The 14,410-nt window shown below is 40.4% G+C and overlaps 1 protein-coding gene across 3 annotated transcripts in view; it reads left to right on the forward strand.

Annotated features, from left to right (window-relative positions):
- LOC141398596 (synaptic vesicle glycoprotein 2B-like) overlaps positions 1-13,149 on the forward strand; it is a 71,350-nt gene extending 58,201 nt beyond the window's left edge. For 2 of the 3 annotated variants that reach the window (XM_073976006.1, XM_073976007.1), the window contains exons 2-8: positions 979-1,087; positions 1,441-1,545; positions 1,610-1,934; positions 2,015-2,375; positions 12,069-12,395; positions 12,480-12,769; positions 12,839-13,149. In XM_073976006.1, coding sequence (XP_073832107.1) covers positions 1,075-1,087; positions 1,441-1,545; positions 1,610-1,934; positions 2,015-2,375; positions 12,069-12,395; positions 12,480-12,769; positions 12,839-13,049 — 1,632 coding nt within the window. In that variant the 5' untranslated portion in view covers positions 979-1,074 and the 3' untranslated portion in view covers positions 13,050-13,149. The remainder of the gene's footprint in view (positions 1-978; positions 1,088-1,440; positions 1,546-1,609; positions 1,935-2,014; positions 2,376-12,068; positions 12,396-12,479; positions 12,770-12,838) is intronic. The other variant, XM_073976005.1, reaches the window with a different exon arrangement.
- The last annotated feature ends 1,261 nt before the right edge of the window (positions 13,150-14,410 follow it).

The following is a 14,410-nucleotide window of genomic DNA, read 5'->3' on the forward strand; positions in this document are numbered from 1 at the left end:
ACCAAAGTTGATATCTGTCATTCCTGTGCCCTTATAAGTACTTGTGCAAAAATTCATCAACCTAGGTCAACGATAAAACTGAAGAGGAGCCTGAGGAAACATCCAATTTTAATTTGAAGGCTATTCATCAAAAATTGTAGCAAAATCGGGAAAAGATATATATATATATATATTGAATAAATACTGAATTTTTGGTGTAGCTACTCAGGGGCCTAAGAAAATAACACATAATTAATTCGATTAAAATTGACCGAGGTTTAGCAAAACCGGAGAAAGATATATATGGGGGCTATATCCAAATCTAAACCGAAGGTTGTAGGGATGGGCAGAATGTTTTTACACATTTCGCTTCCGAAGAGATGTCCAATTAACGAAAATCAAAAGCCAAGGTGGCAATAGGTGGCAATCAAAAGATATACTCTACAAAATATTAAGAATTTATATTTTTTTATCAAATTTAAATGTTTAATTCTTGATAACGGTATTTTGCTCATGTCCAGTTGATGAGAGCTTATTGTACTAAAATTTTATATTTATAGCCCATCATCAAATTCCCATCCAAAACTTTTAATATTATCATCAAAATTTTGAGAAATAAATATTTTAGTGGTCGTCTAATTTTCATATGAGTATCGCTTTAGATTACCTGGGAAATAATTTTTAATATTTAAAGAGCTATAACTTCATTATGGATACACATCGTATCCGATGTGTTTACTGTAAGAAAAAAACTTAAACATATATAAAAGTTAACGTCACATTTAACCCCGCTGCTTACATCCCTGGTAGATTGTATGATTCCTGAGCCTTCTAATCTTTCACTATATTTAGGCATGTGCTTACATCATGTCTTGGTATTTTGTTGTAAATTAATTTTTTTGTTTAATAACATTTCTCCTGCTCTGTATTTGACTAAATCTTCTTATCTTTTTTGCAAATAATTTAACACCTCCTTCCAAACAAAAAATAAATAAACAGCCCTACGCGAGTTATTTATAAACGGAAATTTTCGAATAGAGTTGAACGTTGTTGTTTTGTAAAAAGAAAATAAAAGTTGTTGTAAAATAAGTAAAAATGGTTGTAAACGGTAAGCGAATTATATTTGAAATAATACTGAATATATAAAATGATATTATAAATAAAGATAAATCACGTGTTTGGAAATATCTAGAAAATCATTTAGTGACAAAAAATTCAGAAATACAATGTACTGCTATATGGTATAAAAATATAAAATTTAAAATATGTTAATAAGGTTATTTTAACACGAATATAAACTCATTAATATATTACAGTCTGCTGCACATAACATTATTTTTTTATCTGATTTGAAACATGAAACTATAGCTGTTTTTTTTCTATTTTAAAAATAAATTAATAAAACATATCGAATTTTTCCCAAAACTGATCACGCAAACCTTTACCGTTTTCACATTTCAGTACTTCCGATTCAAAAAACTTCAAATGATTCCATAAAGGCAACAAATGGTAAACTCAAATCATTGGAGGAAGCGATAACATTTTCCGAGGCTTTAGAAAAGACTGGTGAGTGTGGAACCCAATAATTTGAACACTAATTTCATTAACTTTGTAATTTCCTCCACTGTAGGTTATGGAAAATTCAATTATCTTGTGATAATAGTTGCCGGCCTCATCTTGGCAAATGTTTTGCTGGAAACCTCGGCGGTGGCATTTTACATGCCTGTGGCACACTGTGATCTGGAGTTGACAAATTTCCGTAAGGGCCTGCTCAGTGCCATTGGTTATGTTGGCATGATAATCAGCTCACATTTGTGGGGCTTTTTGGCCGATACCAAAGGTCGCAAACGTGTCATTATGCCCACTTTAATAGCTGGCTTTGTGGTAACTGTAATCTCAAGTTTTGCCATGGATTTTTGGACCATGTTAATTTTAAGGCTAATTAATGGTATTTTGTAAGTATTCATCCGCAATTGTTTTACTTGTATTTCAATTCCACCAATTTCAATAACGTGACACCAATTTAATATTACAGTGTCTCCGGTGCCTCGGCCACTGTCTATGCCTACATCAGTGAATTCCACGTTGATCGTACACGTTCCAAAGCAATGATGATCTCTTCGTTTATATTTGCCATCGGTGCCATGTTTATGCCTTTCCTCTCGTTTGCCGTCATCAATCGTGAATGGCGTCTAGCCATTCCATTCATGGGTTTAGTTTATAAACCATGGCGTTTGTTTGTCATCGTTTGCGGCATTCCCGGTCTTGTGTGTGGCATTGCAATGTTGTTCCTACCAGAAAGTCCCAAGTTTTTATTATCCATCAACAAGGAAAAGGAAACCAAAGAAGTTTTACAACAAATGTACCGAATTAATGGTGGAAAGGAAAAGTTGTTGGTAAGTGAACCCGTTTGGACTTTTTGACACGAACTAGAGATGTCATCAAGGGACTTTGTAAGACATGTTTTTAAGTATATCATTGAGGAAATTTTAAGAATATGTTTGGTTAGACTATCATAATTGCGCTACATATTCGCACTTAGAGAATAATTATTGTGAGTCTTCGGTTAGATGCAATAGATGCGGGGAGTGGGTGCATCTCGGGGGTTGTTCTGAACTCGTCCATGCGAGAGATTACGACGTGAAAACAGTCCCCACGACTCCCCGCAGTCCCCCAACAGCAGCCGCACATGCAGCAATTAACTCTTGCCATTGCTGTTCCAATCTCCGAAAAGACATCCTTTTTCCAATTTAATTGCAATGGACTCCGAGGTAAGATCGATAGAAAAATCCACTATGATTTCGTGAGTCGGAAGAATGTCATGGTTGCGGCGGTACAGGAAACCAAGTTCAACCACAATTGCAATTCCACGGCAGCGAGTTCTGTCGTACCGGATTGACATCCGTGTTTCGACCCGCGGCTGCTACACCAGTGTACATATGCTTGTATTTGTATCCCGGAATTCCTGCTCCGCATTCTTTTGGTCCGTGCCGGGACGGAGAAAAACCCAGAACCACTATATTTGTGCTTAATTTTTCACATCCGCAACTATAACCATATCAAACCTTCGGTTAGATGCAATAGATATGAAGAGTGGATGCATCTATGTGGTTGCTTTGGACTTGTCTACGTGAGGGACTATGTTGCTGCATGCTGCTTGAACACAGCCCCCAGTGAGTCGTCGTCATCAGATTACGAAACTCCCCCGCAGTCACCCCCAGCAGTAAACGCACACGCAGCACTTATCACCTTCCGTTGTTGTTCCAATCCCAGAAAATGCATTCTTTTTGCAATTTAATTGCAATGGACTCCGTAAGGTAAATTCAAGGAAATAGTGGACTTCAAGAGACGGAAGAATGTCGTGGTCGCGGCGGTGCAGGACACAAGCTCAACCAAAACTGCAGCCTACAGCGGTTTGATGGTTACAACGTACCGAGAGAGGATCGCACAAGCAGTTGAGGTGGAGGATTAGCTTTCCTATTGCACCAGTATTGAACCTGGCTCTAATGACTCGTACATGGAATGTTTGGGGTTGGCAGTCAGGTGCGGAACTGCCGAGGTAGAGTTGCTGAACGTATACATCCCACCGATAAATAGCTGTATCTCAGATTACAAGTCTGACATTAGCCCGCTTTTGGAAGGTCATAATTATCTGGTCCTGGGGGACTTTAATGCTCAACATGAGTTGTGGCATTCGGCCCACGGAAACGACCAGAGGGGTATGGTGCGGGTAGAGCAGATTGCTAGCTCTACATTTTGCACGGTCACTGAGGACGCCCCTACCAGAATTAGAGGAGAGTGTCACCGTTCGCTGGGCATAATACTCGTGTCACCTGGGCTGACAAATGACGTCACCTGGCAACTCGTCGTTTCTCTTGGAAGGCCGCATTTGGAAGATCATAATCATCTGGTCCTGGGGGACTTTAATGCTCACCATGAATTGTGGCATTCGGCCCACGGAAACGACCAGAGGGGTATGGTGCGGGTAGAGCAGATTGCTAGCTCTACATTTTGCACGGTCACTGAGGACGCCACTACCAGAATTAGAGGAGAGTGTCACCGTTCGCTGGGCATAATCATCGTGTCACCTGGTCTGACAAGTGACGTCACCTGGCAACTCGTCGTTTCTCTTGGATCAGACCATCTACCCATAATAGTCTCCATCAGCAGAACGCATGACTCCATCACCTCTAATTACCACTTCAGAGACCTTCTGATGTTCGGGTAGCAGAAAAGACGTTCCGAGATATCGTCATGGTTGCAGCCACTAACCATCGGGTATGTTCTGAGACACACTTCACCTCTCACTTCACGCCTCAAGCATTTTGATCACCACATTTACTCCTATTTTTGCGAATTTTTTGGGTATTCAGGGTATTCAGCGTAAATGGGGAGAACAAAGTGCTTGAGGCGCGAAGTGAGAGGTGAAGTGTGTCTCAGAACATACCCGCATATACCTAGTGGTCGAAAACGAGAATAAGACCAAACTTTGCAGCAGAGGCGACAGGATTAGCAAATGAGAGTGATGAGCTTCATCGTGCCAACCCCAGAGTCAGGGAGCTGACACTGAAAGTTAACAGGTTGGTCAGTAAGCACAAGCGAAACAATCATCTGAAGAGTTGCAAATTTGGAGCCGGAATAAGTGAATTGTGGACAATGATTAAGTCACTATCGAACCCTCGAAAATGAAAGATATGACCTCAGTCACGTTCGGCCACGCATCCAGGGAGTGACAGGGCGAAGAAAAAGTGTACTACGTCGCATTAGATCTCTTTCTGCGGAGAATGAACCACCACAAATTACAATGGATGATGTTGCGAATGTCTTCAGGAACGCTAAATCATCCATCATAATGTTGGGCCCTGATGGAATCTACATGGTAATGCTGAAACAGCTGGATGTGCCGGGAGTCGAGTATCAATAAAATTCTCAACCTGTCCCACATCGTTCCCGAAATCTGGAAAATGGGCAGGGTGGCCATGCTACTAAGCCAGACAAGGATGCTAGCAAAGTTGAATCGTACAGTCCGATTTCGCTTTTGCCACCCGTAGCAAGGCCCTTTGACACTTCAGTCCTCTCCAGTGTTAGAAATAGCTATTCAACCATTAGCATGGGTAAGCAGCATAGCACAGCAGCGCTGCACGCCATCTCCACACATATAAGACGAGGACTCAACCATAGCAAGTCGTGTGATAGAACGAGTGATGGTGGCGCTTGACTTACCACAAGCCTTTGATACTGTCAAGCAGTCCACCCTGTTTGAGGACATCGAGCAGACAACCCTCCGGCCAAGCTTGAAACGTTGGATAGTCAATTATATGTATGGACGCCAGTCGTACGTGCAATTCAGGAAAAATAAGTCCAAACCCCGTAGAGTGAAACAGGGAGCTCCCCAAGGTGGTGTGATATTTCCGGAACAGTTTAACCTCTACCTCTCCTGTATTCTACCCTCTCCAGACAGCATTGAGATCGTAACGTATACGGATTGTACGATTCTGACGTCAAGTAGGTTAGGTTGTTGTTGTAACAATACAAATATGTTCGATCGTATATTATTTCAGTTATCAGGTTCAGGTTCCTTTTTATCGAGATTCAAAAATTCTGCAACTTGGACTGGTTGCTTCGATAAAGAATCTGAAGATAGGTGAGTGGGGTTAGCTGGGCAGCTAAAAACAGGGTGTTGTGTTGTCCAAATCCACTCCTCTTAGCCTATAAAGGGGGTAGGGGGAGGAGAGGAAGGGAAGGACGCTGGAAAGATATAGGATAGGAGCAGATATAGGAGAGAGTTAGGGAAGAAATTAGTTTGTTGATTTTCCTATGGCATCGGGCACCTTCCTTGATGTTGTTTTGTGAAAGGCTGAACTCCTATTTGACTGATCTTACCGACTTTTCCACGCGAGGTATATTCAAATATCCGACACTGAATTGAGCCAGTGTGGTCCTCAAATATAAGTGCAACGCAATGGAAAAGTGTTCAAACCTATATCATGTTTGCAGTGGGCCATCTACATGAGGAGACAAAGATTCTTCCAGTACAGCAACACAATGACATGCTTTCGTTGCTGTACTTTCTCGGGTGTAACCGTGAGAGTGGAGAGGACCCCAATCCCTCACCCTAACATGTCAGCACTTGCTCGGGTGTAACCGTGAGAGTGGAGAAGACTCCCCATCCCGCATGACATGTTTGGTTCTGTCCTCGACTGATATGCGGCGATATGGCGTGTAATGCAGTGGAATTGCCGTAAACCATGTTGGGGAGTAGTGACTCTAGAATCTTTGCTAACCTTTGCACAAGAGGGAGACGGTCTGTACGGCTCCGCTCTGTTGGCGTCATCAGTAGGAACCACCTTGTCAAATTTCAAGGTTTCTGGTACAATATGGGTGGATAACGATATATTGAGGTAACTTCTTAAATTCTCAACTCCTGGCTTAAGCACTCCTCTTAGCCTATCGCTATCGGGGTACTCTACAACTTGCAGGTGAAAATAACATGAGCACATCTTCGAATCTCTAACTGTCACGCCGTTGAAAGTAACAGCCGTTCTATCATCCTTATTTCCCGGATTAGAGAGTGATTTAACCGTTGATGACCAGCTGCCAGGGGTGATCGGGAATGATGACGATGTTCGTTAATGACGAACAACGTTGATGATCGGGTTCTACACTGGTCGGGTACGACGAGCCTGATTGACAATCGGATTATGCGCTGGTTGGGAAGACGAAGCTGTTTGACATTCGGGTTCTTCGATTTAACGATGATCGGGAACGTGTTGATTACTGATTATTTGGTTGACGACGATATGATAAACTTCGGCAACTCGGCTGACCATGATCGTGAATTCGGCTGATGAACGATGACAGATGTCGATGAACCGGAGCGACAAAGCTGGTTCGTTATACGATTTAGTGACGATCGGGAACGTGTTGACTGATGACTTGTGGAGCTCGGCTGATGATGATCAGGAACGACGATGTAATAACTAACTAACGCTACTATAGTTACTGCTACGAACTCGTACAAACTACTACGTATCTCTATAAACAGGGAACCGACATTCCTGTGAGGGACAGCCTACCGAAGTATCTGTGTTGGACGGAAAGCCGAAGCCTCAGTGTGGGACAGAAAGCCGAAGTGTCTGTGTTGGACTGAAAGCCGAAGCCTCCGTGTGGGACAGAAAGCCGAAGTCTCTGTGTGGGACGGAAACCAGAAGCCTGCGTGTGGGATATAAAACCAAAGTTTCTGTGTGGGACAGTAAACCAAAGTCTCTGTGTGGAACAGTAAATACTGGGGGTTATCATGAATGAAATTTCCCCCTGAGTTCTGTTTTTCCGCCGTTGCAACTTAAGGGAGAAAGTGAAAAAATTCACGGAGAATTGCAGTTCATGATAACCCCCAATAAGACTCTGTGTGCAATGTATCAATAGAACCGCCACAATGGGTAGTCCTTTCCAAAATTTACCAACACTCCACCTTGATGGATATCAAGCCGCCAGCAGTAGCAAGCTGACCTCAACGGCGAAAACTGGAATACTAAAGGCTCAACTGGAATGAAGTGAATGCGAATTATTGTGCATTGATTAAAGCAAGCAAATTACTTCAATGTATGACTGACGTAGATGGAGGTGCTGTTGACTGCATATCGACGCATTGCTATTATGATTGTAGGGGAAGACCGTAGGTGTTGTGTTGTATGTATGCATGTGACACTTGTCACGTTACAGGTTTAGTCACTTTTTCCGCTTACGCTCACCCACTGGCCTGGCCTTTTGATTTCGAGTCTAATGGCCTGTTTCTCTAAGACGATTCGAATTCAAATTCGAATTACTATCAAAATCCTGTTGTTGAAGGAAATGTTTGTTTGATTGAAAATAAAAACAATTCAAACATTTTTCAAAAAAAAAAAACAGACGTTTGGTAGTAGTTCGAACGAATTTGTATTCGAATCGTCTTGGTGAAACAGGCCATAAGTTCCCTTACACGAAGCTCATCGCACACATTTGCTTATCCCATCGCCTCGGCTGGGAAATTTGGTATAATTTCGGGTATTCGACCAGATGGTATGTATCGAGCAGCCGTATTTCGTAGGTACTCCTGTTCGTCCATCCGTCTCGCTGGCTAGTGCTCACGATAACAGTCGAACGCATCAACTGATTTGGTCTATAATTTGCCATTATTGATCTGTTCGCAAATGGGTCATATCGTTCTACTACTTCACACAAAAGTTAAACAAAAAATCGCTAAAGTTGTTGCTCTCGAAGGCAGCAATCGATTTGGTCCTCACCGATTTGGTCCACACTACTATTTTCTTCAGACATAGATCAGGTTCGAATAGGGTCTATATCGGTCTAAATTTCAAAAAATTTTCACGAAAGTGCCGTTTTGAATATGTCTCAGATCCTTTGGATTTTTTAGCCCTGGTCCTTCTCGTGGCCCCAATTAACTTTTTTAAAATAACTTTTTTAGGTGGAAAATCCATATTTACACCCGCCTTGCACGCAGAAGATCGTGGGTTGGATTCCCCGGCCAGACAACATCCAAATTTTCAACGGTGGCAAAATACCCCTCAGAAATGTTGGCAACATTTCCTGAGTATTTCAGCCTTGTAAAACTTCTCTATAAAGTGGTGTCGTCAGACACGCCGTTCGGACTCGGCGATAAACAGCAGGTCCCACATAATTGAGCTAATATGAATCGGGGTGCACTCATTGATATGAGAGAAGTTTCCCTTGTCCCGTCTGGAATGTTTGTGGAACAATTATATTATTATGATTATATTATTAAGTCCATGTTTCATGAGATAATGATCTAAAAACAACCCAGCCGGCACCAACTAAAATGACTGATGAGCAAGATAATTTACGAACTGAGTATCAGATTTGTCGGAAACTTTTCACATAACAAAATGTCTTCCCAACAATATGGTCTTTATCGGACAACACCTTCGGATACTTCCCTCACAAAATCTTCAAAGTTTTCAATAGGGTGCAATTTAAGGGTTGTTCTAGAATCGTTATGAAAATTTTACCGAAGATACTTCTTGTGGTCCTGTCCGGTGGTATGTTATCCGGATGTGTCTAAGGGAAGGACTCTAAACCACATCTGGCGGTTTGGATGCTTGGGCATATGCCATGCAAGCAGGAAATGTCGAGTGAGCAACGCATTATATTGCTGCACTAACTGTATCCTTGCTTCTTAATGCATGAGGACACATCCGATTGCGGTGCACAGGGCGATAGTATCGCTAATCGTCTAATTGCTTTATGGGTAGTGAAAATAATATCCTTGTCTTTACCCCTGGTGCTACCGGAGATGTCTGTGGACTTGAAGCTTCAGAACTGACGCATGCTTGAAGAATGTTAGAAGGCTGTCGAAGGTTAGGTTTGGGGATGTGTAGTCAATATATATTGACTACGCCACTCGGAGACCTATCGGTCCATTGTGATCATCCATAAATCAGAAAAAAGAGCTTCAGAATTACCTGAAAAGACAAAAGAAGAGAAAAGAGAGAAAAGTAAATAAAGGAGGGTGGGGTTGGGAAAGTAATAATAAATGGATTATTAAAGATGAAGATGTAATAAAGAAAGGAGGATGGTTTATTTGGTGATTGTAGAAAACTATCAGAGAAGTAGTCACGCTTATGGGTCGCGCCGTCCCAGCCAATTCAAATTTTTGATGATGTTTATGATTGTTGGTTCCATGTTTGAGTAGAAGGTTATATCGCTTTCGAGTTAACATCGGGCAACGACAAACGACGTTTCCTCCTCATCTTCACAGAGCCTGCAATAGTCCACGCCATCATCCTGCAATTTGCCGATAAAAGCTCGGATGTTGCAATGACCGGTAATGACTCCCGTCAATACCCTGATTTCTGACTTGCTCAAATTTAAGAGTGAAGTTGTTCTGTTTGTTGGTAGAGTCGGCCAAATGGCCCTTGACACGTTGCACCTTGGTTCATTATGCCATAGTTCCTTGGCTTGTTCTTCAAAGAACGTCTCCACTCTCCGAAAAAGGTGACATATGGGTGGTTTGATTGAATCAGTGATTGCTAGACTTGTTGATTGGGATCTATGTCTTGCCAGTTCATCTGCCTTCTTGTTTTCCACAATGTCACAGTGTCCCGGTACCCAGCAGAGTAGAACAGCGTTTGTGAGGTTCGCCAAAGCAGTTCTACATTCAAGAACGGCCTCAGACTTGATGTTGGAGGATTTGATGGCTTTAAGAGCCGGCTGACTATCAACGAAGATAGTCAAAGGTTCAAAGATTTCTGCATCCAGACTTTTTATCAACTCTGCGGCCATTTTGATCGCGAAGATTTCTGCTTGGAAAACACTACAGTCGCTGTTCAACCTATATGAGTATTCGAGACAAAGCTTTTCGCAGTAGACGCCAGCTCCGGTACCTTCTTCCATCTTGGAACCGTCTGGGTAGAAAGCCAGACCGTTCAGAGAAGGGTTACTACGGATCCAGTCATCTCTACTAGGGATAACGACCTCAAAATCTTCAAATCTTTGAATTGATTATAAGTAGTTGCTGAATTTCCCCTGCAGATTTAAGCTAAGGTTTGGTCCTAGCTCCCGAAGAATGCATGCATGTCCATAGGTGCTGTCACGCCAACGATTCAATTCATGTAGCCTTTAACGGCACTACGTGCTGCTTGACCTTTGATGCTGAGTCTCATGGGAAGGTTAATCTAGGTACTGTTGGATCGTTGGAAATATACCATTTTCCGATCTGAATAGAATTTCGGATTGCTGGTTGCATCGGATTTTTGTGACCAGAACCATAACTTTCTATGCTGCAGGAAAGTGTTGAATGTTGTTTGTACCGATGTCAGCTCCAGTGGCTAGTATGTATAGTACAATAATCCGCATACGTGATGAGTTTTATGGCTTCTGGTGGAGCAAGGAATTTGGAAAGTTAGAAGTTGAAGGGCAGGGGCGAGATGACACCGCCTTATGAAACACCCATTATTAATTTACGGCTCTTTTACTTCTCGCCTCTGAATTCCACATATGCCTACCTGCCGTTTAATCTCCCACCTGTTGGTTATGTTCGACAATGTAGAACCCATGAAAGCCTTTCACAAACCTATAGCCACGACTATGGTGCGTTCGACGGGACTTGTGTGATTTAGTCCATTAGCAATACAATTGACGATCAATAATAATCAATAAGCCTCTTACCTCCATAAGCCACTTAAGCACACACAAGTGTTTTTGGGTCTTATGTGTTTTAATACAAGTGTTTTAATGCACTCAAGTATTTTTTCCACCACGACAAAAAACAATTACGACGCATCCTGACCGTTGTTTGTGCGTTAAGAGTAAAATAAGTGTCCATTGTCAAGTGGCTCAACAAGTGGAAGCACACACAACATTACAAACATTTTCCTTACAATCCACTTTTTTATCTTTGCTCTCAGTCTCTCTGAGAGCATGAGACACTCGGTTGAATTACAAGGATTAAAAAAAAGGAAATATTATTGAGTACACAAAACTATTTGGCAGAGCATAACCAATTGTCTAAATATATACATTTTAAGATAACTTATTTTTTGAGCGGCTAGCCACAGTTGTACTTAATTTCTTGAAAAATTTTCCTTACAATCCACTTTTTGATCATTTCTCTCAGTCTCTCTGAGAGCATGAGATACTCGCTTGAATTACAAGGGTTAAAAAAATTAAATATTATCAAGTACACAAAACAACTTGGCAGAGCATAACTTATTTTTTGAGAGGCGAGCCACAGTTGTACTTACTGTTTAGAGTGGTTAGCTACACTTACACTTGTTTCTTAGAGTGGCAAGTCATACACTTGTTTTTTAGCAAGTGGCTCATGAGTGTCGAAATCAGCTACTGGGACATTTCTATGCTGTAGTGCCTCCAGATTCTAGAGCAGCCAAGATCACCCACATACGTTAACGTGACTACCGCAACAACATACGATCTCTTCATTCTCATACGTCGTGGTTTAGCAAAGGAAAGAGACTAATGTACACTCTTCAAGAGTTTAGAATAAACTCACAAATACGGACTGACTTTCTTCCTTAAAATGCAAAAATAATATAAATTCCCATTCTGTTTTTCAGATACCCCATTTAATCTCCGAAGAAGATGTCGATACTGGTATTGAAAATTCAGAAAATAAAAAATCCTATGGCATATTGAGTTTTCTACAAACAATGTGGAATCAAACAGTGCCATTATTTCAGCGAAAATATATTCGTTCAACGGCGATTGTTTGCATCACCCAATTTTGGCTTTATGTCATTACCAATGGCCTGTACATGTGGTTCCCCTATATTATAAATGCCATGGGTGAATTTATGAAAAATAATCCGGGGCAAAATGAATACCTCTGTCAGATTGTTTACTATAAACATGAACATATAGATAATAATGCGACAGATAATTCGGTAAGCAATGGAAGATGGAAGATAGATGGTCAGAAATAAGACAACTTTGAAATTCAATATTTTTTTTTTTTGTTCTTTTCACAGACATTTATTGATTGCCCCGATAAGCTGGAGAATACCACCTATATGTATTCCCTGCTAATGGAAATTTTATATGTTTCAACATTTGCCGTTATAACTGTGATAGTAAATAGGGTTAGCAAGAAATGCATAATGGTCATTATGATCATATTCTGTAGTTCCTGTGGTCTGGCAGCTATTTGGTTGCCATACACCTCAATATCGGCCATATTGTATGTGATGTTGTTTTTGGTGGGGATATCGATAAATGTCCTGGGTGCCGCCACAGTCGATTTATATCCCACCCAATTAAGGTATGTATTCCTCAACTGATATTTGTATTACTAAAATTAAATTTATATTTATTTTTCCGACTTTTCCAGAGCCATGGCCATGTGTGTCTCACTGATGATGGGCCGCATTGGCAGTGTGATCGGTACAAATATTGTGGGTGCCTTAATTGCTACCAGCTGTGAGATGACTTTTTACATCTCCTGCTTTGCTATGCTATCCTGTGCTATTTTAATTTTATTCTTACCACGAAGTATTTCTACAGAAGTCTCACAAAAGAACAAAGCCCAAGAAAATCCCTAAGGGAATTCATTTGTATTTGGTATCATTTCTAAAATGGACCATCATTACAAAATCTTCAATATTGATACTTAAAAAATCAGTGATATTTCGCCTCAAAATATGTAGTTAGAGTTTTTTTACATAAATAATTACAATCTATTTTCATAGCTATAATTAGAATATGAATAAAAACTGAAAAGTCAATTCCATTTTAACTTAAAAAAAAATAGTGATTTGTTTTCAAATGAAGTGGACTAAGAAAGTTGTTTAGAAAATAAGTCATTATCAAAAGATTTTTTTTTACAAAGAAAGACAGACTTCTTTAGGATATATATATTTCAGAAATGTTATTATCGGCTTGAGGTAAAATTAAAACACTTATGAATGGAAGTCGACTTTGTTCAGAGCTCTGCCTAGTTGACATAGACCGATGACTTGACGTATGTAGCCCCAAAAAATCTAAGAGTCGTCAAATCGCATAAACGAGGCAGAGAGGATTGGACGATTTTTTAAGATTTTTTTGGTCATCAAATTTTCTCTTAATAAATCGATTGAAACGTGTGTTGTGTGGCTTGTGATACCATCCTATTGAAACCAGATGTCGTCCAGTAGTGGGATTCTGTAACTCATTACTGTTGGAGTATAGGATGGGGATGTGGAAATAGGATGGAGATTCGTACTTACGTGTACGAAAACTACAAAATGGTACTCAATTTAGTACAATTTGGATTTGTGTGAACGGATCAAGATGGAATCCTGAAATTTCGAATTAAGATTATTGTTGGAGTGTATGAATGATGTAGTTTTGAAATTGATACTTATGTATATGAAGAGTACTAAATGGTTCTAAATTTAGTACAATTTGGATGTGGGTGAACGGATAGATTTGGAAACCTGAAATTTGGAATTAAGATTATCGCTGGAGAATAGAATTGAGATATGGAGGTAGTTTTGGAAAATCGTACTTATGTGTACGAAAAGTACTAAATGGTACTAAAGTTAGTACAACTTGGATTTGGGTGAACGGTTAGAGTTGAAAACCAGAAATTTGGAATTAAGATTACAGTTGGAGTATAGAATTGAGATACCAGGTAGTTTTGAAAATTCGTACTTATGTGTACGAAGAGTACTAAATTTAGCACAACTTGGATTTGGTGAACGAATAGAGCTAACATTTGGAATTAAGATTACTGTTGGAGTGTAGGGTTGAGATATGGAGGTAGTTTTGGAAATTCGTACCTACAAGTACGAAAAGTACTAAATGGTACTAAATTTATTACAATTTTGATTTGGGTGAACGGATGAACCTGAAATTTGGAAAAAAGATTACTGTTGGAGTATAGGATTGGGATGTGGAGGTAGTTTTGGAAATTTGTACTAAT

The sequence above is a fragment of the Musca autumnalis genome, unplaced genomic scaffold, assembly GCF_047663935.1.
Source record: "Musca autumnalis isolate F117 unplaced genomic scaffold, ASM4766393v1 scaffold_3, whole genome shotgun sequence".
NCBI classification, from domain to species: domain Eukaryota; kingdom Metazoa; phylum Arthropoda; class Insecta; order Diptera; family Muscidae; genus Musca; species Musca autumnalis.